This window comes from Hakea prostrata, chromosome 8 (assembly GCF_041222555.1).
Source record: "Hakea prostrata isolate BN-2017 chromosome 8, UWA_Hpros_2, whole genome shotgun sequence".
NCBI classification, from domain to species: Eukaryota; Viridiplantae; Streptophyta; class Magnoliopsida; order Proteales; family Proteaceae; genus Hakea; species Hakea prostrata.
This window is the reverse complement of record NC_142607.1, coordinates 31,552,946-31,576,850: the sequence shown is the minus strand read 5'-3', so window position 1 is coordinate 31,576,850 and position 23,905 is coordinate 31,552,946. Positions and strand designations below refer to the sequence as shown.

The window sequence follows — 23,905 nt, the reverse complement described above, 5'->3', positions numbered from 1 at the left end:
TTTTGAAAAGACAAAAGAAACCCTCCTCCAATAATGTTGAATATCTATTAGCCGCTCCGAACTCACAAAATTAAGGGTATACTTTCATTTGGACTTCCTGAAGTTTGACTCAAATTATTTGATCTTTATCCCCAAAAAGTGACATCTTGCATTTTCACTCCCCCCAATGGTATGCAAAAAAGACTATTTAATTAGAATATTTAATTTTAAGAAAAATTATATTTTTCTCTTCATTATCATATGATAATTTACATTATGAAAATATTACAAAATGCCTCTACAATAATCAATTTCTACATATCATTTTTCCTTGTTGAATCCATATCAACTCTAAGAAGATTGACCTGCAAAACATTTTAAATACCTATATGAAGATATGACAAATCACACAAAAGCAAGGTTCAAATCATCTACTACATCTGAACAGATTTTGTAGGTACAGATCTCCCTGTTACTGCAACTTGCTTCAGCTGCTTCTACTATTTGTGCCCAATATATATGTTTCACATCATTTGACACATTCTGCAGTTGTGCATTCAAGTGGAGCTCTGCGACTCTAATAAGAGTAATCCTTGCAATTTTCTGTATCCATATTTGCATTTTGTGACCAATATGGTATAGTTTCTGTGCGAAAACGATATGGAAATTTGGTATGAAAATGATAAGGTATGATTTTGACTTGTAAATAGTACTCAAAAAAAAATGATATAAAAATAGTATGAATATGGTACAGTAGATTTTCAAATTTTAAACAGAGCCAAAATTGTATGAAAATGATACAATTCAATACCGTAGGTATGGCATTGGAAACCAATACCTTATTGTATCGAATTATAAACCATTTTAAAAATCATATCATAATGCAACAGTATGGTTTTATGTAGTTGGTTTCAATTTAAGTAAACGATGTTGGTGTCAAAATGACACCCTTGTTAGACATATATAATACGAAATCTATGCATTCATTTGATGGCTGGTACGTCCATGCATGGCTATGAAGAGATGGTGTTTAATTCACCTAGCTATTTTCTACCATATTCAACCCTTAGGATAGACTATAAAAAGTATAAGAACAAGTGAAACTCCTACTCCAAAAATTAGAAGTGAAACACCATCTCTTCATAGCCATGCATTGACGTACCAGCCATCAAACGAATGCATAGATTTCGTATTATATTTAAAATACTTTTACATGAAAAATATTATACTTAAACTTGTCGTCTTTGTCTTCCTCTATCATTTGCAAGCATTCATTTTCTTCTAAGATTTTTATTATCACACAAATGTTTTTTTTTTTTTTTTCCTTTGTCAACTTCTTTACTTAAAATGTAAAAGTAATATAGAAATACAAAAATAAAAATTAAACAAAATTAAGGTGCCCAGTTTGTTTTCCATTAACTATGTAGTTTCTCTGGTGTAGTAGTTTAAAGGTACATTAAAAGCCTGAACCCAAATATCAGATGTTGTGAAGTCAATTTCAATAATTGGAACCATTGAATCCCACTTTTGTGGAACAATGAGATGATTCACAATGTTCACTATAGATGGTTGTGTACATGTCAAAGTAATGTGTGGCAGTGTTATTTTAATCCATTTACTTCACTTGTATAAAGTATGTTAATTTGGCATTGCTAATAGTATAATGGAAATGTAAGTCAAAGTCAAAGTGGCTTTAGTAGCAAAATTAGAGGGGTAGGTTTGACCTTATCGGGCTGAACCGACCCAAAGTTCCAATAGGGTTTGAGTTCAACATTATATATAGTCTTAGGGTTGGGTTGAGTTAGGACCAAGTCAAGATGGTCTTTATTCGGAGGGTCAGGGTTGAGCATTCTGTTAGGTTTGTCTGGTCAGCGTACCCTGATCTAGTACTTTTAATGGTATTTTTCGAAACAGTAGGACAATAATATGGAATTATATATTATTTTATTGTTTTTTAGTTAAGATCAGGATTAAGTATCTAATGTTATAATGTTGGCCTAGCTCTGTAGAATCAAGGTCAAGTTCATAACCAATAGGGTAATATTCAAGGTCAAAGCATGATAAATCTAACGAGACACGACCTTGATGCAACCCTAAACATAGCATGTTGAAGAGTTAGCTGTGGGTAAATAGAACAATCCCTTGTGATCAAGTGATGTACCATAGGGTGTCTTAAAGTACCGTGCAGTTTTGGTTCAAGATTTCATAGAACTTCTCAAAGATTTTCAATTTCCCAGTAAACATTGTTGACGTAAAACTGCTTAAGAAAATTGCTTCCTCCTCTTGAGCTCGGATTGTGTAGATTGTGTAGAAGCCTTTGGCACTGCATTTGCCCTTTTATTTAAAAAAAAAAGAAAAGAAAAGATATTTAATCCCATTCCCATCTCATCAAAGCATTTCACTAGCCGCACTAACACTTGTTTCTTTGGAGCCCACAAAGATTTTTCCTTCTATCACTCTATGGTTTGCCCGTGTACCGAGCGTTTCTCTAGATATCAAAATGTATCATTAGATCAATACTACACATAATATTGTTCAGTTCTCCAAACCATGATTCCCATCCAAGGGATCACGTCATCTTTCAAAAATTTGATGATTTTAAGAAGACAAGTCCTCTATGTGATCCAACGGTTGTTAATTGGTACCATTTGGTATACCCTTGTGGTTCCCTGATCCTATAAATCATCAGCTCATTGTAGAGGTCATACAACATTCCTATTCAAAATTTCTTATTGGTTGAAATATAGAATCACAAAACTCAGTTATCCCTCTCTATTTGAGTTCCATGAGCTATAAAAAATTTTCATTTGAAATGGGAACCCCAAGATAATATTAGAGTTGGTAAGAACTCATCGTTTAAGAAAGCCTGAGATCCTGAATTTGACTCCTCATGCCCTATGACTACTCACATAAGGTTATAGCTTTCTTTTCATCAACTCATCCATTTTATCTTGGATTTGGCAGCCTTTAATAAATCCATTATGTTGAAATGAAATCAAATGGGGAAGGCTTTGTTTCAATCTGTTCACAAGGACTTTTGATATAATCTCGTTAGTTATAGAGATTGATAGGGCGAAAGTTATTGACTGATTGTGGAGTGTCCACTTCAAGGATTAGAGAAATATATGTATGATTCAGAGCTGGATTGAAATGGCCCAAAAGAAAGAATTCTTTTACCATCTGAATGATATCTTGGCTAACGTCATTCTAAGAGGTTTGACAGAAAAGGCCTGGGAACCCATTAGGTCCATGTTTCTTGAGCCCATTTGAATCGAATACTGCAATCTTGATCTCTTCTTATGTTATAAGAAGTTACGATCTGCATTGGTGACACGTCAATGCACCATAGAGAAATAATTTTCAGGGGTGTGAATTTACCTGTAGTATATATGTGTTGAAAGTGTTGCTAAAAGGCTTGAGGAATGATTTTTTGATCTGTTAAGCACATGCCCTGATGAGTGATGGATCAGATTCAATTGCCCGATCTGCATTTCAAAGTGGTTAAGTGGAAAAAACGTATGTTGCGATTACCACTCGAACACCAGATATTTGGTGACTTTTGGGCCCATTTTAAGTAGATTCGCTTTAGAACTTTGTTAAGAGAATCTAACGATGTTTTTTCTGTCATGTACCATGGTTGTGAATGAGACAATAATGGTGTTTGATATTCCAAATGAAGGGTTGGCCTGATTTTCTTTTCATTAGTTTCCCGGTGTTTCACCACTTGTCTGTTCCAAGTCTTGAGAATGGGTTTGAGCGACATGAGATACTGGAGTACATACGAAGAAGCTGAGGATTGAGAATGTGTTTGCCAATGCATAGCTATGAGATTCAGATACGAGTCCTCTTGGATCCAAAAGTGTTCAAACCTGATAGGTTTTGATGTGAAGTTTAAATGAGAGTCGGTGTTCATCACGAGCAATGCATGGTCTGAAGTAGTGAATGTGACATGTTGAATGTTGGCTTCTGGAAATAAATGTAGCCATTCAGAGTTGGAGAAAAAATGATCCAGAATACCTTCCATGCGATGGATACATGTTTGCTTGCTATTCCAAGTAACGTGCAAACCATGAGATGGGAGGCGAAGAAGGTTAAATGCTGATATGAAAGTGTTGAAAGGTAGCACATCTTTCCAAGACAGAGGTGTACCTCCTTTCCTATCATTTACTGATATGTAACAGTTCCAATCACCATTTAGGACCCAAAAAAAGTCTACAAAGGAGCCTAGTTCATGCAATGCATCCCATTGCTCTTTCTGTGTAGTTGTAGATGAGTTCAGAGACACAAAAGTTTGTAACCACTTCATTGAGTTTGTAGAGACAATTACATGGAAACACTAGTGTGACTGCCACACAACATCTACATTAACTGATGAGTCCTAGAACAGAAGTAAGCCCCCAAAATGGCCCTTTGGAGGAGAAAACAAAAAACTGGAGAACCCCCATTTTTTGCACAAAAGTTGGGGTTGAACTTTAGAAGACCTAACTTCACAAAGAAACAAAAGAAAGGGTTGAAAATTATGTACTAAACCTTGAAGCTCCTTTTGTGTCAAGGGGTGACCCAACCCTCGACAATTAAGACTAATGTTTTTTCTATCAACTATGTAGATACCATACGACATACATGACTGGTAAAGGCATATGATTTGTACCTTAGTAGGAGAGTCCACACCTGACATTTTCTTCTCCTTATATAAGCAAAGCCAAAGAGGAACCAAACCATCCAGTCTCCTGCTCTGCAAGCAATCTTTTTGTTCTTCACAAAGTTTCATCTGAGAAATAACAATGTCCAGTCTCCTCTACAACTTCTTTCCCACTGATTTTCTTCCTCATCAGCAATTCCCTGTCAATGGAGAAAAAAATCCAAATGCAAAAGCAAGTTGTTACCCAGAAGGTCATCATAAGGAACCATGAACTGCAATTTCTTTCCCTCTGATTTGCTTCATACCATTCATTCCCCTGTGGATGGAGATTTGAAAACTCAAACAGTTCACCAATCTGCCCTTGAACAGGATAAAACCAATGAATTCTCCAGAAACAGCAAGTTCAGAACCGGAGCTTGAGAGCTAATTTTGTTCCTCGTCACCTCTTGGATTAGGGCCTAGAACCATTGGATCAGACAAAGCACAGCTTTCTCTGCTTCAAGAGATGTTCCTCCCACTTTTTAGATCGAGTAGTGATCCAGCCAAGCTGGTATCCTGAACTGTATTCTACAGAGAAAAAAGAGTAAATAGAAGTTAATGTATCTTATTCAGTTCTATTGTATGTGTATCTTCTTCAGTTCTTTTGTATCTACCCTCTAGGTACTGGGTAGTCTTCATCGTCCCTTCCTGATAGGGACCTCAATAACATTACAACATTTTTTCTGCTGGATAATACAAAGGTTCATCTAGCAACACATCATGAATACTCTTTTCTCTAACTACACATCATAACATTCAAAAGAAACTATACATCGTAGCATTTGCAGTGCAATAATATATCTTGTACATTTACTTTCTACAACAACAATGTCTTAATGGGGTTGACTACATGAATTGGATTTTTGCCCTCCAATCAATTCCATTTGTGTCATGCTAGATAGAAGGCCTAATGTTATCTTAAATCTACCCCTTAAATCTACCCCTAGCTTTTTAAGTTCTTTCAACTTGGATTAAATCATTTTTCTGTACAAGGGCATTTATAGGCCTCTGTTGAACGTGGTTATGCCACCACCTCAAACGACTTTCTCTGCTGCTGATAATACAAAATTAATATTCCAGCTGTTCCATGTTCTCAAATTTCTTCAGCAAAACGAAAAGCCAACTGTAAAAAATGACCCTAGTTACACAGAAAGGGTTCTAACTGTGATAGCATTCTCATGCCACTTCATAATACCTTCTAACAAAGCAACTTTTTAAATTCAGCCTGCAACCCTTATTCAAACTAAATAATGAAAATGCATTATTATATTTTCTTATGAACACGATTTTGACATGTGAAGCATTAGAACCATAGTTCAATGTTCAAAGACATTATCCTCCACAATGTGACAAAATACATACACATTCCAGTAACTTTTTGAAGATAATTAATTAGCATCTACTGCTCCAGCAAGGAGAAGAAGTGGAGATGATTCAGTTTACAAGAAATAAAATTGCTAGAAATAGGACAAAAAGTAGTAAAAATGGTAATGAGAGACATCTATGGCTTAAGATCAATAACAAGTAAGGCTTTGAATAGAGTTGATTGGCTAATGAGGATCAATGTAGCCTCATTCAGTTGCAATAAGGCTGCAGAATATACATACAACCAACAAAATGGAGATCTTTCACTATAGATTTTCAACTCAAAGGAAGCACTATAATGAAAAGAAGCCTGATTCTCTTTGTAATACAGTTTTCTCCATGGTTTTTGTACAGAAAAAGAGAGGCATGTGCAATCTATCAACCACCCCAAACTAGCTGGAAGATGTTCGTGCTAGCAGCCGCACCAATGAGATTGTTGCTTTGCTTTTTCAGCATCTGTTCTTGTGCACCTACACAACCATCCTTCAACAATAACAAACATTACCAGAAGTGAGAACAGAGTTCAGAGTTTCTTATACAGAAAGAGAACATCAAAATAAATCAGATATTAATTCAGCCCAACAAATTAAATTGCATTCAAATTCTTATGGAGTAACAAGGATGCATATAAAACATTCAAGCAGGATATGCCTTAAGAAAGTTAATTTGAACCATGTAACTACATATCCTGTCCGTTGAATATTCCAAAGCCAGACATACAGAAACCAAAGTAGGACACCCTGGGGGAACACATCCTTTTTTACCTATCCCTGACTATTACAAAAGATTTATGATTCACCCCAAGATGAAGACAATAAGAAGGTGAATATCCTTAAAAATTAACAAAAAGAAACTTTGGAAGAAATAGCTAAACTCTATTCATAATGAACAACAGAGTTCTCGAGGTCATCATCTTCCTTTACTATATGCAAATGAATCATAATTTCTTTATAAAATATTTGAAAAAGGCACCACATGAAAGCATCTAACAAATTCCTCAAGGAAAGTATCCAATCTAGAATACCACATTTCTATTCATGTATATTCAGAAAGGTTCTCAAATCCCACTTCAAATGCAAAAAAAGAGTGTCCAGTGCATGAAGCTCCCACCACTGGAGGATCTAGGCAGGATCACAATCTACAGTCTTACCTTCCACATTACAAAGAGGCTGCTTCCCAAGTCAAACAAGTGAAGCAAGCTTACAGTTGAGTTAAGGCCCTTTCTTACCATTAAGTGCAAAATGAGATGGAAAAAATGAAACAAAGCTAAACTAAAACTAGGTTATATGTCGAATTACCCTTAAATAAGTGTCGCTGCCTTCTAGTTGTTGAAGCATGCAGTGATGCAGATTATAAACTCTAACAATCACATTCAATGTCCATCCCTGCGCCCCCCCCCCTTCTATAAAGAATGCTTTGGCACCTCAAAGGTGTAAGAATTCATAGAACTATTTTTCTAAAGTTCAAGGAGTACGCAATTAAACACACTATATTTGAACTTGTTGGTGCAACTAGAGGAGGGGGTGATTAGGTTACAACTAGTGGAATTCGCCAATTTTTCAGCTTGATTGCAAATTCAAAGTAAATTGAAAATTCAAATGAAATTAAACAATAACAAACAACCACAACACAAGAATTTATAGTGGTTCGACTTTACAAGTCTATGTCTACTCCCTACTCCTCTCTTGGCCTCAGAGAGATTTACACTAGTGATTCTCTTTCAATATGGTGGGTAGAGAATCAAACACTTAAAAGATTTGTTACAGGGCAAGAGCACACTTTTAGAATCTTTATTCACAGGCAAAAGCACCCTCTACAATCTTTGTTTATCCTAAAGCAAGAGCACCCTCTTCAATCTTTGTTCACGGGCAAGAGCACCATTTTCAATCTTTGTACACGGGCAAGAAAACCCAAAATCAATTCTAATCTACCTAGACTAGAATTGAAAAAATGCAAGAGAAGGATGTTACCTAACAAGAGGTGTGACATTACCTCTTGTGTTGAATGTGATGCAATAAGAGTTGTATGCCCAAATGATATGATTTGCACCACTAATGACCTTCAAAATAAAAAACCTTCAATCACCTCAAGCTTTGCTCTAATGAACTTGCTTAAACATCTTGGTATGTTATTCAAGGGTATGTTATTCAAGGGTGGAGTAAGGGTGAGAGGCAAAACAAGTGATTTCTTGTAATTTGGGAGCTTGAGAGTACTTGGGGAGTAGTTGATCAATTGACAAAGTTCAAAGCTCTCTAATGGGGTTGGTTGGGCTTATATAGATGGCATTCAATTGCTTGGCCCAACCTCTCAACGGATAGAAATTTCTCGGAATTTCAGTCCACGACGAAGTCCTGTCTAAATACAACGGAGCTCCATCTAAAAAATAGCCGTTTAAAAAATAGCCCTTGGGCTAAAGTCTGGTTCGTCTGGCTCTTTGTGACCAGACAGACGACCGTCTGGATCAGACGAACGTTCTGCAGCACAGAGTGCACAATAATGTGCATTCAAGGGCTTGATTGGGTTTTTAGGGTTTCTAGCCAATCCTAGGCCTCATACACTCTCCTAACATGTCCTAGGTCAGTTTAGTGACATGATATGTGTATAATTGAGTGCAATTACATATGAGTGTACATGAAGTGACTTAAGTCCTAATTTGCTAAGTCTTCTTGCTTGAGCTTGAGTTGATGATCATTGACGTTCTTAAGTATTCTAGTATTCCATTCTTCATGCTCATCTTGACTTAGATTTCATGTCCATCTTGGCTCGGTCTTGGTCTTGGTCTTGGCCTTGGCCTTGGCCTTGACTTGGGCCTAGGCATTCGGCATTGAGTTGGATTTGGTCCACTTGCTCTCATATTGAACTAGACAAATACAACTAAATATAGCCATTAGTAATTCAAGTTTGTTATCCTCAAAACTAATGGAGGCTGATGTGACAATGCTGACATGGTATTTCCCAACAAAACTTATTAGAGTATACAAGATCATTTAATCTACACTAGAAACTTTCATAAAAAAACACAACATATTGTTCTGAATGTTCTCTTTGTGAAAATAAATTAATCGGCAATACAGAGAAAATCGAGGCTGCCTGGAACTAGTCCATGGTTTTGAGTTGGTCTGGAAAAAGCACCAGGTTTCAATTGGAACATATCATATCTTGTTTTCTAGGCTAGCTAAAACTGGCCTCGAAACCAAGAATCTTGATACATGATTAATGCATTAGGGTTCAAGATGCCGTTCGGAAATCACATGTAACATTGAAAAACATTATGCATGCATCACTTCTTTTTACATTTTTTTATTTTTTTATTTTAGCAAATTAAAATTTTTAAAGATTAAAAAGATTTTGGATACCTTAAGTCTCGTCTAACTCTGAACTACTATTCATTTTTAATCTAGTTATTGGATATGCTTGGTCTATTCAAACATTTCAATTGCACCGAAGGCCACTAACAACTCTTGAGTAGGGGTGTAAACGGATCGGATTGGATCGGATAGTATACCATATCCGCATCCTATTATATTCGGACGAATTCGAATAATATCCTATCGGTTTTCGGACGTATTCTGTCGGATTCAGATGATAATCTGATAGTTATTTTCTTAAGTAGATTCTTATAAATAAAAATGAATACAGATATAATACAAGTTTTTGACTATCTGTTGACAACTTTACATTCTATTTGTAAGGATTAGGTTTGCAATTTAAGAATTTAACAACTTTGGTAGTTATCTTAGTTAAGGAAGAAATTTCGATTGATATGAACATTTCGACCTTGGAAAATGTTGAAATTTCGAGGTTTTTTCGACCGAAATTGGATACTTCTTTCCTGATTCTTGAAAACTCAATTTCGAGCCTCAAATGCACTCAAATTGATTTGGATTTTTGCATACTAGCTTTTTCAAGCATAATAAACACTATAAAACTACTAGTTTACTAAAAAACTTCTGACATCTTTAAAATAGAGTGCCTGATACAAGAAACACACACTAAGTATCTTGAAAAGCTCCACAATATGCTCCAAAAATGACATACATGCTTCTAATAATAACCTCCTATTTTTAAATATAATATATATATATGTATAACTATATAAGTATTTTTTAATATATAAATAATTTTAAAATATATAAAATACACACAAACTATCTTAAAAATATCCACAACATGCTCCAAAAATTACATACATGCTTCCACTAATACTCCGTTATTTTAAAATTTAAAACAAAAATTAATTAGTTTTTTTAATATTTAAATATTTTTTAATTATTTAAATATATATTAAATACAGTAAAATTACATAATTAACAGAAAAAAATTTTAATTCAACACTATCACAGCAATATGGTGTCTCAACTCTCACATACATTCATTTGAAGCTTATACATGTACTATACATATACAATTTTAGCAATATACATAATTTAGTAAATAATTTTTAATAACAGAAAAATAAAAAATAAAATTTTGACACTACAAATTCATAGATCAATACTCTAAAGTAAACATATATAAATTTGGAAGCAATCTAACATGATTTAAGGCAAAAATGAAACAAAAATAAAAAAATGAGGAAGTTGGTTACTCACCTTGCAAGATTTGAGAAAATGCACAAATGGAGGAGCAAATCAAGTGTTTGATGGAAATGGAATACTAGAAATTAGGTGTAGAAGGGGATGAAAACAAGAAAAATCAGCAAAAAATTCAAACACAACTCGAAATGGCTCTAGCGATATGGCTCAGTAGGTTGAAATTCCGTCGTTATGTCGAAACTGGGTCGAAACAAGGTATTTTATAACTTACGCAGGTATCATTTAGGCCCGATATGGTATCGGGCCGAAATATCAACTCGTATAGACCGATATTCAGTCGATACGAAACAATATAAGATACATTTCGTGCCTATACCTGTATTTCGTTTTGATTTGGAATTTTGCAGGCATTTCAGTCGAAATTTCGACCATTTCGATTTTTTTCCATGATCTTAGTAGAAAATCTAGAAAAATAGTCACATATATCAAGTAAAAAATTTCAAAAATAAATCTAAATAAGTAACTTAATCGGAATAATAATCGGTAGAAAAGGGGCATACCATATCCGCATCCCATTAGTAACCGGACGGATTTGGATACTTCTAAATAGATGCGGATGCGAATTTCGGTTATCCATTTACACTAATCTTGAGTTTGAATTAACTATTGTTCCTTGTGGTATCAGAAAATATAAACAATCTCAAAATTTATAAATAATCAGTTGAATGCATTTTCCTCGTCATATTTCATTCTAGTTTGTATGCATGACATATTCTAGTTATCGTTTTATGCTCCAAAACTGTATTTTACATGTATCCTTAACATTTCCACATGTTTGTTGACCATTTCAACTTGTATCCTCACTAAATCTCTCAATCTCTTTGATAAGCTCAAAAGCTGAACATAATACCCTCTGAAACAGTCTATTCCGCAATTACAACCTTGAGTGGACTCCCAATTTTCCTTTCTCACATGATATGTGTCAGCCCAAGTTGGTCAATTGCCAAAATAAAGCATTGCAATCCTGGACTACCCAAAGTGGAGGTGCTGTAAATACAGTGGGGTCCATGATAAATTAAGGAATACATTTTCCATGGTCAAATATTTCATTCTAGTTTGTAGGCAATGTATCCATATTCTAGTTATCGACCAATTTATGCATCCAAATCCACACTTGTATTTCCTTAGCATTTGTTGATTTCTATCCCATTTCACCTAATTTTCACCCCTTTGCCTTAAACACCCTGTTTGCTTTTTTTGCCCATTTCAACTTGAATATCCTCACTAACTTTTTTTTTTTTTTGATCTTGTATTGCCTTGAAATTAATATATGTTTAGCCTAGGATTATGATCTATAATTGTGTTTTGTTAAACTTATCTACAACATAATAAGTCTACCATTTCCCTTCATTTTTTTATTTTAATAATTATTCCTTACAATTATGTATTTTTATTTTATGTGTATATGACATATAGGCTTTAGCTTAATATATTTGAGACACCATCACATGATCTAGTTGGTCATTTTATTTTGTTGACTTGTTGTATATGTAACCATTGTACCAAACAATTCATGTATGTTGTTGATTCTATGCGTATGCAATCCTGGACTTGAACCAAGAATTTGTTAGTATACTTGAATGATAAATTTTCAATAGTTTTGTTTTTTACAAAATACTAGTTCCATTGTGTTTATTATGCTTGAAATAGGTAGTATACAAGAATCCAAATCATTTTGAGTCCATATGAGGCCCGAAATTGAAGTTCCAATTTTCAGGGTTTTTGGTTTTTTTTGGGCCGGGGCGGTTTTCCTGTTTTGGGGGGTTCTTTTTTGGTTTTTCTTCCTTGTAAGTAACACACATTATCAGTCTAGATTATTCCTTATGGTAGCTAATGGTTAGAATGGTCAAGCTAAATATGTATGCAGTCCACAAATTCCGTACCGTAATAGATTGTCCTGGAAGTTACTACCATTATTTCCACAAAAATTCTACTCACCAGAAGACTATATGCTTGGGCAAGTGATAGAAGTGTAGGGTACAGATCAAGAACAGCAACAGCAATCTCCTCAGTTACTTGTGGGACCTGAATCCATCAAACAAGAGGTGAACTAAGCAACTATTATGATGATTCATATAAAGCCAATGTATGATGGATAAATGGCAATAAAAAAATGCAGCTTCAAAATTGAACAGATGTTTTAGATGGAAGGAAACTAAGAAAGCTAGCAAGCATTAAATTTATCCAGCAAACCAAGACCTGATATTCAAGGATATGTTTTACAGTGTAACTAAGAGCACATAAATGTTCTTACTTGCATGAGTTGGAGAGCAAATACATCACTGACAGTCATCTTGTCAAGGTCTCTACACTTCTTGATGAATTCATCATAAGTAGGAGATTTCCCAGTGGTCCTGATCTCATCCTCAGAAAACTGTGTTCTGTAATAGTGGGTTATTGCTAGCGTGAGATGAGCATATCTCTTCACTGTATCCGACAAGCCACTTGTTCTCTGCACATCAAAGCCTTCCAGAATCTCGGTTGTGAAACAACTGCCAGTAATAAAAGGACTTCATGAAGGAAAGATGAAAAATAAATGGAAAACAAAAAGGTACATAAGCATGCTGGGAAAAAAGATGCATGAATGCAGGAAATCTACAAAAAATAACCCCAAAAATAAAAGAACTTGATTCTTAGTTTTCCAAAGGTCCAAGACTTGACATACTGGATAAAATATTGAGAATACTCATGTAACTAAGAATTTCCTACTTTATATAAGCTCACAAAAAGCTTGTAGGAACAGTGATATTGAGTTTTTGGTCTGATCGATGGCTGATGCTTGCTTGAGTACAGTCTATCTGTAGTGATTAGCTTCTGCTATAAGCAAACTCCTTTAAAAAAAATTTAGAAGAGCATAAAGACATGGCAGTGCACCTACTGCAGTAAAATGAATAATAAGCCTCATGTAGGGTAATATGTATAGGTTTTTTCACTCATACCCCCCCCCCGGCAGGTCCTCCTGCCGCAGAGTTCCAAAGACTCAGGATTAGATCAATTTATTGATGGCTAACATAGCAACTACATATCAACCTACCACCTGTGTGAGCTGGAGCCTTTCAATATATCCATAAATTCAATTCGTAATCCAAATTCAAACTGTCAAATGCTGTGAGGCTACCCTAGCAAGTCACACAGCAAGATAATATATGACTATCTGTTATATATCAGAGTGGTACTTCCTATATTTTCTATGTGGCGATGCACATGTCAAATGCAGCCCATAGTGTCAGCCTCTTGTACTTGCATGAAGGAATATAAGATTTCCCCCATTTTTCCCTAGATAAATGGTTGTTTTTGTATTAGAAAAACGGGGATACAGAAGGCAACCTCCTACCCAAAGTCCTATACAAGAAAAAGGGGGGGAGGGGGATGGGGGACCAAAACCCATTACATTTTAAAGTAAGCATGAACTCTGCATCCTTCTGAATAAGGTCCAGTAGCTCCTCTGGAAAATCACTAAGTGCCCCACTCCACCTACCTCTATGTCAACTGGATGCCAATCATGAAATCAGATGGCTGGTTTTGCTCCCTCTACACAATTCCTAAAGCAAAACTCATTAGATTCAACACTCTCAATCCTGCAACTCTCTCACTTGTTCTCCTCTCTCTGATCTCCATCCGTGAAGCTTGTTTTGTGCACTGATCCATCGTCAAAGGCCACTTTGTCCTCCATCAGTTGAAGGCATCTGTGGCCAAACCCTAACTGCGACTCTATTGAACCCTAGCTGCGATTGAAGCCTACACTCTGTCGAATCCTAGAAGCAAGGAGATCCATCGAACTCTAGCTGCAACTCCATCAATCTAGACATGTACTTTTCAAATGGTAGGGTTTTCTTCTTGTTCCTAGCTGTTGAAATCAGTTTCAAATTGAAACCACAGTTTAACCACAAATCAGTTTGTTCTTTTTCCTATCTGCTGTGAAATTTTTTGACATCCCTGATTTGTAAAATTGTTGATGACCGGTTTTTCAAAAAGAACAGTGACTTGCTTGCAAATCATATTCAGGTGCTCATAGCATTGAATGTATATTTTGTTTTTATATTTGTATGGATTTCATCTGATTTTAGTGTTTATTGATTTAAGATATCTGCATAGAATCAAAGACCATGATAAATGTCACATCATTGTCTGAAAAGTATAAGCTCATATAAAAAAGAACATCAATGGATGCTAGATAGGGAGCAAACATACACTAGCAGTGAGATAAATGTTTGCTTGATCATCAAATACAGGAAATCCCCATAGCTAATCAACCCTAAAGCAGGACCAACCCAACCCAACCACAATGGGGAAAAACTGACTAGTTTTTCTGTGTTTCAGTATCAACAACTGTAGCTTCTGTCAAAGAAGAAATGCTAATTGATAAGGATTTCCCTAATTTTTGTTCTCTTTTTTTAAGTTCAAAGTTGGGGCATCGAGATCAGGATATTCAGAATCCAGTTGATCTAATTCAGTTTTCAGGTTTAAAGATCTTAACATGATTTCAAGCGTGTAATTATATGTTTGATTGCTTCAACTGAATTTGGTCTATCACTACTGCAATAACTGCTGATTGGAGTACAGTCTTCTTGAATCTATGAAATCTTTTCTTAAAGTTACCAAAATTTTCAGGCTAGAAGAGCCCATTTGAACATGAACCAGCATATGAACAATGTCACCTACATAGGACGGCTTCTTGAGGTTAGTAGAGATGCTGTTAGCTGTTCCTTAATATTCTCTGCACTTGAAGTAGACTAAAAACTACACAACTGGGGGATCTAAGCCATGTAATTTGTATTGTAAATGTTACTTGAAAATTTACGTACTGTTCCCTTGAATTAACAGGATTGATTAGTTCTGAACTAAACCATTGATTCTGCATCACAGTCTGATTTTATCTACAGATAATAATCAGAAGCCGTAACATCCATACTATGTATACCCTTCTTTTTTACCTAAAAAATTTTTTGGTTGACAACCTTAAACTGGTTGAAGTCTTGGCTTGTCTCAACTTTGTTGAATATTCTTGCCCTCTTTGCTGAAATGTTAAAATCATCTTCTTGGAACAGAGCATACCTCAGGAATTATTGATATTCAAACTTCAAAATATCAAACTGGATTACAAGTGAGAATGCCAACATCATGATGTGGTTGATTCCCTCACAAGTATGGAGGGTGCAGAAGCAATTTCAGAGCTTAGTGGGACAAATGGATCTGCCATTGAGAAGAAACACAATGAAGACAGCTTACAGTTCATGCATTTTGAGATTGTTGGGTGGTGGACAGGAAATTAATCGTGACCACACCGAGTGGAGAAGGAAATCAACAACATACTCCAGCTTTACCCATTTTGTAACTATATGAGGAAGCAAACGAAATAACACATTAGTGGTGGTTGGCGTTTAATTATAGTTATGGCTTTGTGTTGTCGTGTTGTTTCATGTGGTGATATCCTACCTCCAACATTTGGGTTTGAAAATGATTTTCCTTTGTGTGTTTGTTGATTTTTGTTTCATTTGAGTTGCAATTTCTGTCAAAATATCCATGGATTAATTCAATATGGACTACAATGTTTGGTGGTTTTAACCCTGGAAAAAAAAATGAAATAAATGTCAGGTGTTGGTGGGATGGTATTGAAAATGCTAAGGTTAATATGAACGTCTAAAATATGTTACAAACATATATTTGCATAATCAGGGTTTAACCACATTGTATGTAATTTGTTTAAGTTTAATTAAATGTGTTTAAGTTTTTTATTTGGTTTTATTTAAGTGTCTATTTTATGCATACCCTAGAAGTTTCTATTTCTTTTTTGTCACAAAAGCGAGCTCATTCTGATGCAACCATATATGATTTTAACACCCCCCCCCCCCCAAAAAACAGTGTGAATCAATGAAATGGGTATAGAAACAGGAAAACCTATTTCTTGGAAATGGGCACAAAAATGTTGCCATACAACCACTAAGGTGTCAATTATCCAGCCACATATAAGTTCCATTCCCATTCCCAATGGGCTTTACTTTCTACATTTTCTCAAATAAATAATTTATACAACATGGCAGAGGTTCATGAATACAAAGGCCACCAAGCCTCTCTAGCAGCTTTATGGATGCAGATTCATCACCCAAATAGGCTAGTCATTAGAAGTAAGCCGAGTGTTGAGTTCTACAGGTATAGTGCCTATGATCCAACGAGTTTACTTTGTAACTGGCCAATCTAATGGGCCCAAAATATGGGTAAAAAGTAGGAAAACTGGATTTATTTCATTAGATTTATTAAGAGTGCTGTTTTAAGCCCATTCCCTTCAATCCATCACCAAAAAAAAGCTGATTTCCTTTATTAATTTGCTTTCCTAGTCAACTCAGGATACCTAATAAGTGAAGGATTGAGCTTGACCTTTCCTTTTTAGTGTAGAAATGTTGTCTTAAATCTTTTATACAAAGTTGCAATAGGGGCAATTATAGACTACGAATTTGATAAATGAGATTTCTTGTGCAAGCTGCTGCTGCTGCCTTCCACCTTGTGAGAGCTCAGTTTAGTGCATAATCTAAACTCTGGAGTCTGGAGGGACTGCTATTCAATCCAATTGACTCCCTTGTGATGGGAAACTACCCAAGGGGCTCAAATCGTGGGACTGGTATGGAATCAATTAACTCCTTGCGGTGAGAAAGTGCCCACGAGAACTGATTCAAGCACTCTTTTCGATTCCTTAAAGATCTCATTCAAGATTCAATCTTTGTTCAAGTTTCTACATACAAATAAAGATTTCCTCCTGGGTAAGATAACCAATCCCCAGTCATCCTAAAACCAAATGTCCACACATCTCCCAAATTTATTGACAAAGCAACCAGTACCTAGCTAGCAACAGCCAAAACATCTCCTGCTATTGTCTTCAAATCAATACCCAACCATCTCCTGCTATCACCACCAAATCTATATCACTCCCTCTTCCCAGGAGAACCCAAATAAAAAAGTTGGTCATATACAATCCAAACCATCGTCACCCTAGAGAACAAATCAAGAAGTGGGAATTCTCAAAACCATCATATATCCTTCCAAATATATCAAACCTTATTGTCAATTTCAGGAAACCAGACCTCCCCACCCCCCACCCCAAAAAAAAAAAAAAAAAAAAAAGCCACAGAAACAGAGGAGAAAGATGAAGATAACAAGAGAAGAGATGGTGGAGGAGGGGTTGCGCAGGATGCAGCTCTCCCCTCTTATGCAGCAGCTTTATTATTGATCAAGAGAGAATCCAGATTTAGGAGACTTCCTGAAACTGGCTACATGGACAATATCAATAATAGATATTAATCTTCCTAAGTACTGATTCCTATTCAAGCTATAACGAAATAAACAAAATTTAGAAAATATGAAGTTCAGAAAGACATGCATTAACTGGCTCCTAGTTAATACTAGTATTCCATAAGAAATCAGACATGATGGAAAAACTAGTCCACTACAGAATGAACATGATCCATGAGAGTTCTTGAGAGAGCCTACGCTGTTTTGATGCTTTCAGCTCCTTCACAAGAATTTGGATCACCTTCCACCAGATATATCAGCTTTTTAAGTCCACACCTCTGGAAAAGAAAAAAAAAAGGTTCAATATCACAAGGTAAGGCATGTCTGATGTCAACCCACACTTCATCGTGTAAGAACATGCAAGAACATTATTGGCAGAACACCTGAAGTAAACACTTAAAAGAAATGATTAAAAGGGACAAAAAAGAAAGCTAAAATCAAAGGCCATCCCTCTAAGATACCATGTATACCACAAAAAGAGAAAAGAGAAGTCATTTAAAACTTCAAAATTCCATCTTAACAGCCAGCAGTTACAATTCACTTAAACAAACAACCTAAAGACACTCTTAGCAGTTTTTAGAGAAAAAAGGAGTTCTTTTACTTGCAAAACAATACCAGAAGCCTCAATTTCTGATCTTTATAGCGGTTATCCCTGATCGAATGGCGAAGATCATCAACTTCCTTCCTTTCAACAACAAAATCAAGCACATATTCCGAGTTAAGAAACCTGTGCCGAGCTATCCAAATTCCATCACCAACTGCTAACTGTCTCACCTGTCGAATGTTTAATGTAAAACAATTAGAATTTAACCAATAGTATTGAATAAATATCGACTGAAGCAGGTGGAAGATAATAAGCATCTAAACATTCCATATGCTAAACAAAGTTTATGATAGAAGACATGGGAGATGATAACCAAGAAAAATAACACTAGGCCGAAGGCTTCCACATGAGTGGGGGGAGAGGGGTGAATTTTCATATGCAGCCTTACCCCAGCAATTTTTGCTGAAAGGCTGTTCCAATGCCCTATGCCCTCAGGCTACAACTGTTGTCCACCTAACATCACCCCAAGGTCTACCCCTAATGATGGTAATTAAAATTTTTTCCTTAATTTCAATGAAAACACCATAACATTCATAAAAAGAGACTCTGACATTAATCACAAAGGTTACATATTTGAAAGCAATACTAGTCAACTAATAGTTGCAAAGATGCCACAGCATATAAGGTGTATGACAGGTTTTGGGAAACCAAGAAAAATAATACTAATTGAAAGGTAGAAAGGTTGGGAAGGACATCCAACCCATATATCACAACGTACATGCAAAAACTACTTACAAGTACACCCATAAATTAAGAAACCAACAAATAGATGTAAAGAATTTCATGCCAAGTCTGGAATGGAAAATTTAATGAAAGCAGCATGATTAGATCAGTATCTTCCACAGTTATCTAGTGGTGCCTTAGTGTCCACACAGAAATTCCATGGTCAAACAATAAGCCGCCAAACTGGAGTCACAAAAGCCAACTGCCTTGGTTATATATGGTGATGCTTTACATCATTTTCTGACCAAGTTGATTGAGTTTGCATGTCATGTATGTTCCTAACTAGAAGGTTAGATAAGTGCAAGGATTGCAAGGTTATACCAGGAGAAAGCTTAATTGGACAACATAGACTAGTGGTCTTAGATGTGCCCCTCACTCCACAAATTCATAAAAGGTGTGGTTACATTGGTTATCTTGTTTTCCAAGTAACGGTAATTGTGTAATATTTTCTTCATATCATTATAAATAAAGGGCTTGGGATCACATTGATCATTTAAGTTATTCAGTTCAGTTTTTTTCTCTCAATATGGCATCAGAGCCTAAGGAGGAGGAGGAGGAGGAGGAGGAGGGGGGGGGAGACTGTGCACTCTCTCTCTTCCTGCTGCTGCTGGCCCCCTAACTCTTTCCCTCAACTGCCATCGTAGTAGCTCCCACGCCATCGCTGTGACACCCTTCCCCCACTGTAACCCCCCCTCTTTTGTTACCGCAGCTGGTATCTTCCCTTTCTACGCCAGGCAGTAACCTCTCTGGTTTGATTTTTCCATCCTAGGGCAGCATCCATGAGGTGATTCTTTGGGAATCGAAGTTGTTCCTTATCCTAACTCCATGAAAACGCAGATCTATTTGATTGTTGAAGTTTTCTTGCGACTCCTGCAAGGATTCAATTATTTCGGAAGGTTAAGACTAGACTGAAGAACAGCACGTAGAGAATTTTGTGAAGGCATGGCAACAAGCGACTATACCGCTGCTCCAACTAGTTCCAAAACTTACCCCTCTTTCGGCAAGGTTTGAAGGAAGAAATTATTTGATTTGGTCTCAATCAGCATATCTGACTATTGCTGGAAGAGGACAGATTGGTCACATTAAGGGCACCACGATGAAGCCTACAGCCGCAGTCCCTCCCCAGGATAAGTGGATTTTGAACAACTCCCTAATCATGTCATTTCTAATGAATTCCATGCATCTAAATCTTGCCCGTGGATATTTAGTGCTTAATACAGCAGCTCAGATTTGGAAGGCTACTGCAAAGACATATGGGGACAGTTGGGAAACGATGCACAGATCTATGAGCTATGGAAAGAACTTCATGAGACTACACAGAAATAATTGATTGTAGCCCAATACTATGCTGAATTGAGATCTCTCTGGCAAGAGTTAGATCAATATGGAGATTATCATCATACTAATCCTAATGATGTAGTTGTCTACAAGAAACATGTTGATAATACTCGGGTTTATGTTTTCCTGGCTCATTTGAATGTGGATTATGATTAGATTAGAGTGCAAGTATTGAGCCATTCTCCCTTCCCCACACTAGAACAATCCTATGCTCTTGTTCAGTGTGAGGAAAGTTGCCGCTTGGCCATACTTCACCCTCCTATAGAGAAATCTGCTCTTCAAATTGTTAGCACTATCTCTTCCAAAATTGAACCAACTAAAGAAGTGGCCATGTGTGAGCACTGCACCAAGCCTATCATATCCAAGCAAATTGTTGAAAACTACATGGAAAGCCTGCTGATTTTGAGCAAAAAAAGAGCACAAAGGAAGGGCAATGGACCAGAAGAGGGGATAGGGCCAATGTCTCTCTTTGTTTGTTTTTTTTTTCTGTGTAGAAGACTGCTTTCTATGGTATCATTGCGAACATCAGTTCTTCCCCAAAAAATTACTTGCTCTCAGATGTATGTTGCAATCTTCTACTGTTGGAGCAACCTCTACTAATGTTAGTTCCACTACACACTCAAATTCTTATCTTGCTACATCAGGTACTCTCTTTACAAGCTTCTATGCTTCCTCTAGTTCAGCTTCATGGATCATCGATACTAGAGCAACAGATCATATGACAAGTTATGCATCTCTTTTCTTACAATATTTCCCTACCTCAGGGAAAGATAAAGTTCGTATAGTTGATGACTCTTACTCTTCCATTGCTGGAAAGTGGACCATACAACACTCTCCTTCACTTTCTTTGCCCTTAGTTTTGGATGTCCTGTCATTTTCTACTAATTGTTCTTCCATTAGTAGTCTTACCAATGATTTGAATTGGGAGGTAACATTTTTCCCTTCCTACTGTGTCTTTCAGGATCTCGTAACCAGGAAGGAGATTGGACGTGGTAAACTGGGCAATGGAGTCTACTTGTTGGAACCAAATAAAGGATTTACACCTGTTATACTTGCACCACCACACCTGGTCAATTTGTCAGATCTTCATCAGTGGTAGTGTAGATTAGGTCACCCCCCTATAGGTACTCCTAAGGAAAGTTTTTCTAGACATAGTTTCATCTTGTAATAAGAAGGTTTTTTTTTTTTTGCAAAGCTTGCATTTTCAAAAAGCAAACCCGTTACAGTTATTTACCTTCCACTAATAATAGAAGTGTCATCTCTTTTGTGTTAATCCATACAAATGTGTGGGGACCTCGCAGACGTGTGTCTATCATTCTAGGTCCACCTAGATTTTTCTTTTAAAACAAAACAAATAAAGTTTTTAAATGTTTTAAAGATTTTCATAACATGAATAAGGCTCAATTCAATGCCACTGTGAAATTCCTTCGCAATGAAATAAAACCGAGTATATTGACAAACAATTTTAAAGATATGTCTCTAATTCTTGCATAACACACCAAACCAACTGTGTTGATACGGTTGCCCAAAATGGGGTTGCCGAAAGAAAAAACCGGCATCTCTTAGAGATAGCTCATTCCCATATGATTGCCAATAAATGTTTCAGACCAGTACCCGAGTGATGCTATACTCATAGCTTCCTATCTTAGGAATAGGATGCCCTATCAGATACTTGACTTTAAGTGTCCCAATGGAGTTTTTCAAGAAAGCTCTTGGTTTATTATTCTTCCTAAATTCTTAGGTTGGGTGTGTTATGCTAGAAATTCGACCCACAAGAATCAGTTGTTACCCCGCGGCCTACGCTGCATATTTCTAGGGTACTCATCTATTCAAAAGGGTTACAAGGGTTATCATCCTCCTTCCAGGAAGACAATTGTGTCCATGGATGTGATTTTTAATGAGTCTAGTCCTTTTTATACACTTCTCCAATGGGAGAGTCAAGAGTAGAGGTGTTCTTGACTTCTTTCCCATTTTGGACACTCCTGTCACACATATAGACCCCCACACTCCACCACACCCACCCTTAGAAGTTCTCACCCAACCCTTGGAAGTTCTGAAAAAAGTTCCTGACTTGGGGGAACCTTCGGCCAGCATACCTGAGGATTCTAATTCTCCTCCTCCCTCCTCTGAACCTTATGAGGATCCTATTAGGGAGAGAGCGCTCTTGTGAGGCACATTACTGAGGTCTTCCAAAGACAAATTGACCAACGAAAGGTTGTGCAAACTTATCAGAGGAAGAATCCCAATCGAGCAAGTGGAAAAAGTTGACATATTACCACTCTAATCTCCTACTCTAGATTCAGGTTCAACTGTTTCCCGTAAGGTATCTTCTTCTGATCTTCCTATTGCTATTAGAAAAAGAGTTAAATCATGGACTCAACATCATATAGTTAAGTGGTCTCATATAATTTTTTTTTTGACTCCTACCCTGCTTTTATATCCTCTTTACCTATTGTGGATGTTTCAATGAATTGGCAAGAAGCCTATGCAGATAAAAATTAAAAGACAGCAATAATAGAGGGAAAGCAAGCAATGAAGAAAAATGATACTCAGGAACTAGTCACTCTTCCTCCAGGAAAAAATCAATAGGTTGTAAATGGGTGTTTGTGGTCAAATAGAACATTGATGGTTCAATTAATAGGTTTGAAAGCTAGACTAGTCTCAAAGGGGTTTACCCTAGACTTATGGGATTGATTATCAGGAGACCTTTCCCCTGTTGCAAAACTGAACACTGCCAGGTTCTTCTATCTGTGGCCATCACTCAAAATTGGGATTTGCATCAGTTAGATGTAAAGAATGCATTCCTACATGGAGAGTTAGAAGAAGAAGTCTATAAGGAGATTCCATATGGCTTTTCTGACAGCAGAGTAAAAGGGAAAGTTTGTCAGTTGATTTATGGGTTGGAGCAATTTCCTAGATGTTGGTTTGGACATCTACAAAAGGCAGTGACATCTACTGGCTGTATAATGCTAATGATACTCTGTTTGTCAAGAAATCAAGTACTAAGACCACTTTCCTTATTGTTTATGTGGATGATGTTGTCATCACTGGAAATGATGGTGAAGAAATATAGAAGTTAGAGAACTTTCTTGGCAAAGAATTTGATATTAAAGATCTAAGAAAGCTAAAGTATTTCCTAGGGATTGAGGTTGCTAGATCAGAAAAAGGGATCTACCTATCCTAGAGGAAGTATATCCTAGACTTATTATCAGAAGCGGGCATGTTGGGATGTAAGGCAGTTGATACCCTTATCGAAGCTGCAGCAAAACTCAAGGAAAAAGAGGGAGAACCAATAGATAAGGGAAGATATCAAAGGCTAGTAATGAAGCTAATCTA

The 23,905-nt window shown here is 36.4% G+C and overlaps 1 protein-coding gene across 2 annotated transcripts in view; it reads right to left on the bottom strand.

Annotated features, from left to right (window-relative positions):
* Positions 1-6,006: 6,006 nt before the first annotated feature.
* Positions 6,007-23,905, bottom strand: part of MUS81 (Restriction endonuclease, type II-like superfamily protein) — a 44,754-nt gene continuing 26,855 nt past the window's right edge. For both annotated transcript variants that reach the window (XM_089166719.1, XM_089166720.1), the window contains 5 exons: positions 18,520-18,678; positions 18,103-18,182; positions 12,875-13,112; positions 12,559-12,645; positions 6,007-6,508 (listed from right to left, as the gene is read on the bottom strand). In XM_089166719.1, coding sequence (XP_089022845.1) covers positions 6,404-6,508; positions 12,559-12,645; positions 12,875-13,112; positions 18,103-18,182; positions 18,520-18,678 — 669 coding nt within the window. In that variant the 3' untranslated portion in view covers positions 6,007-6,403. The remainder of the gene's footprint in view (positions 6,509-12,558; positions 12,646-12,874; positions 13,113-18,102; positions 18,183-18,519; positions 18,679-23,905) is intronic.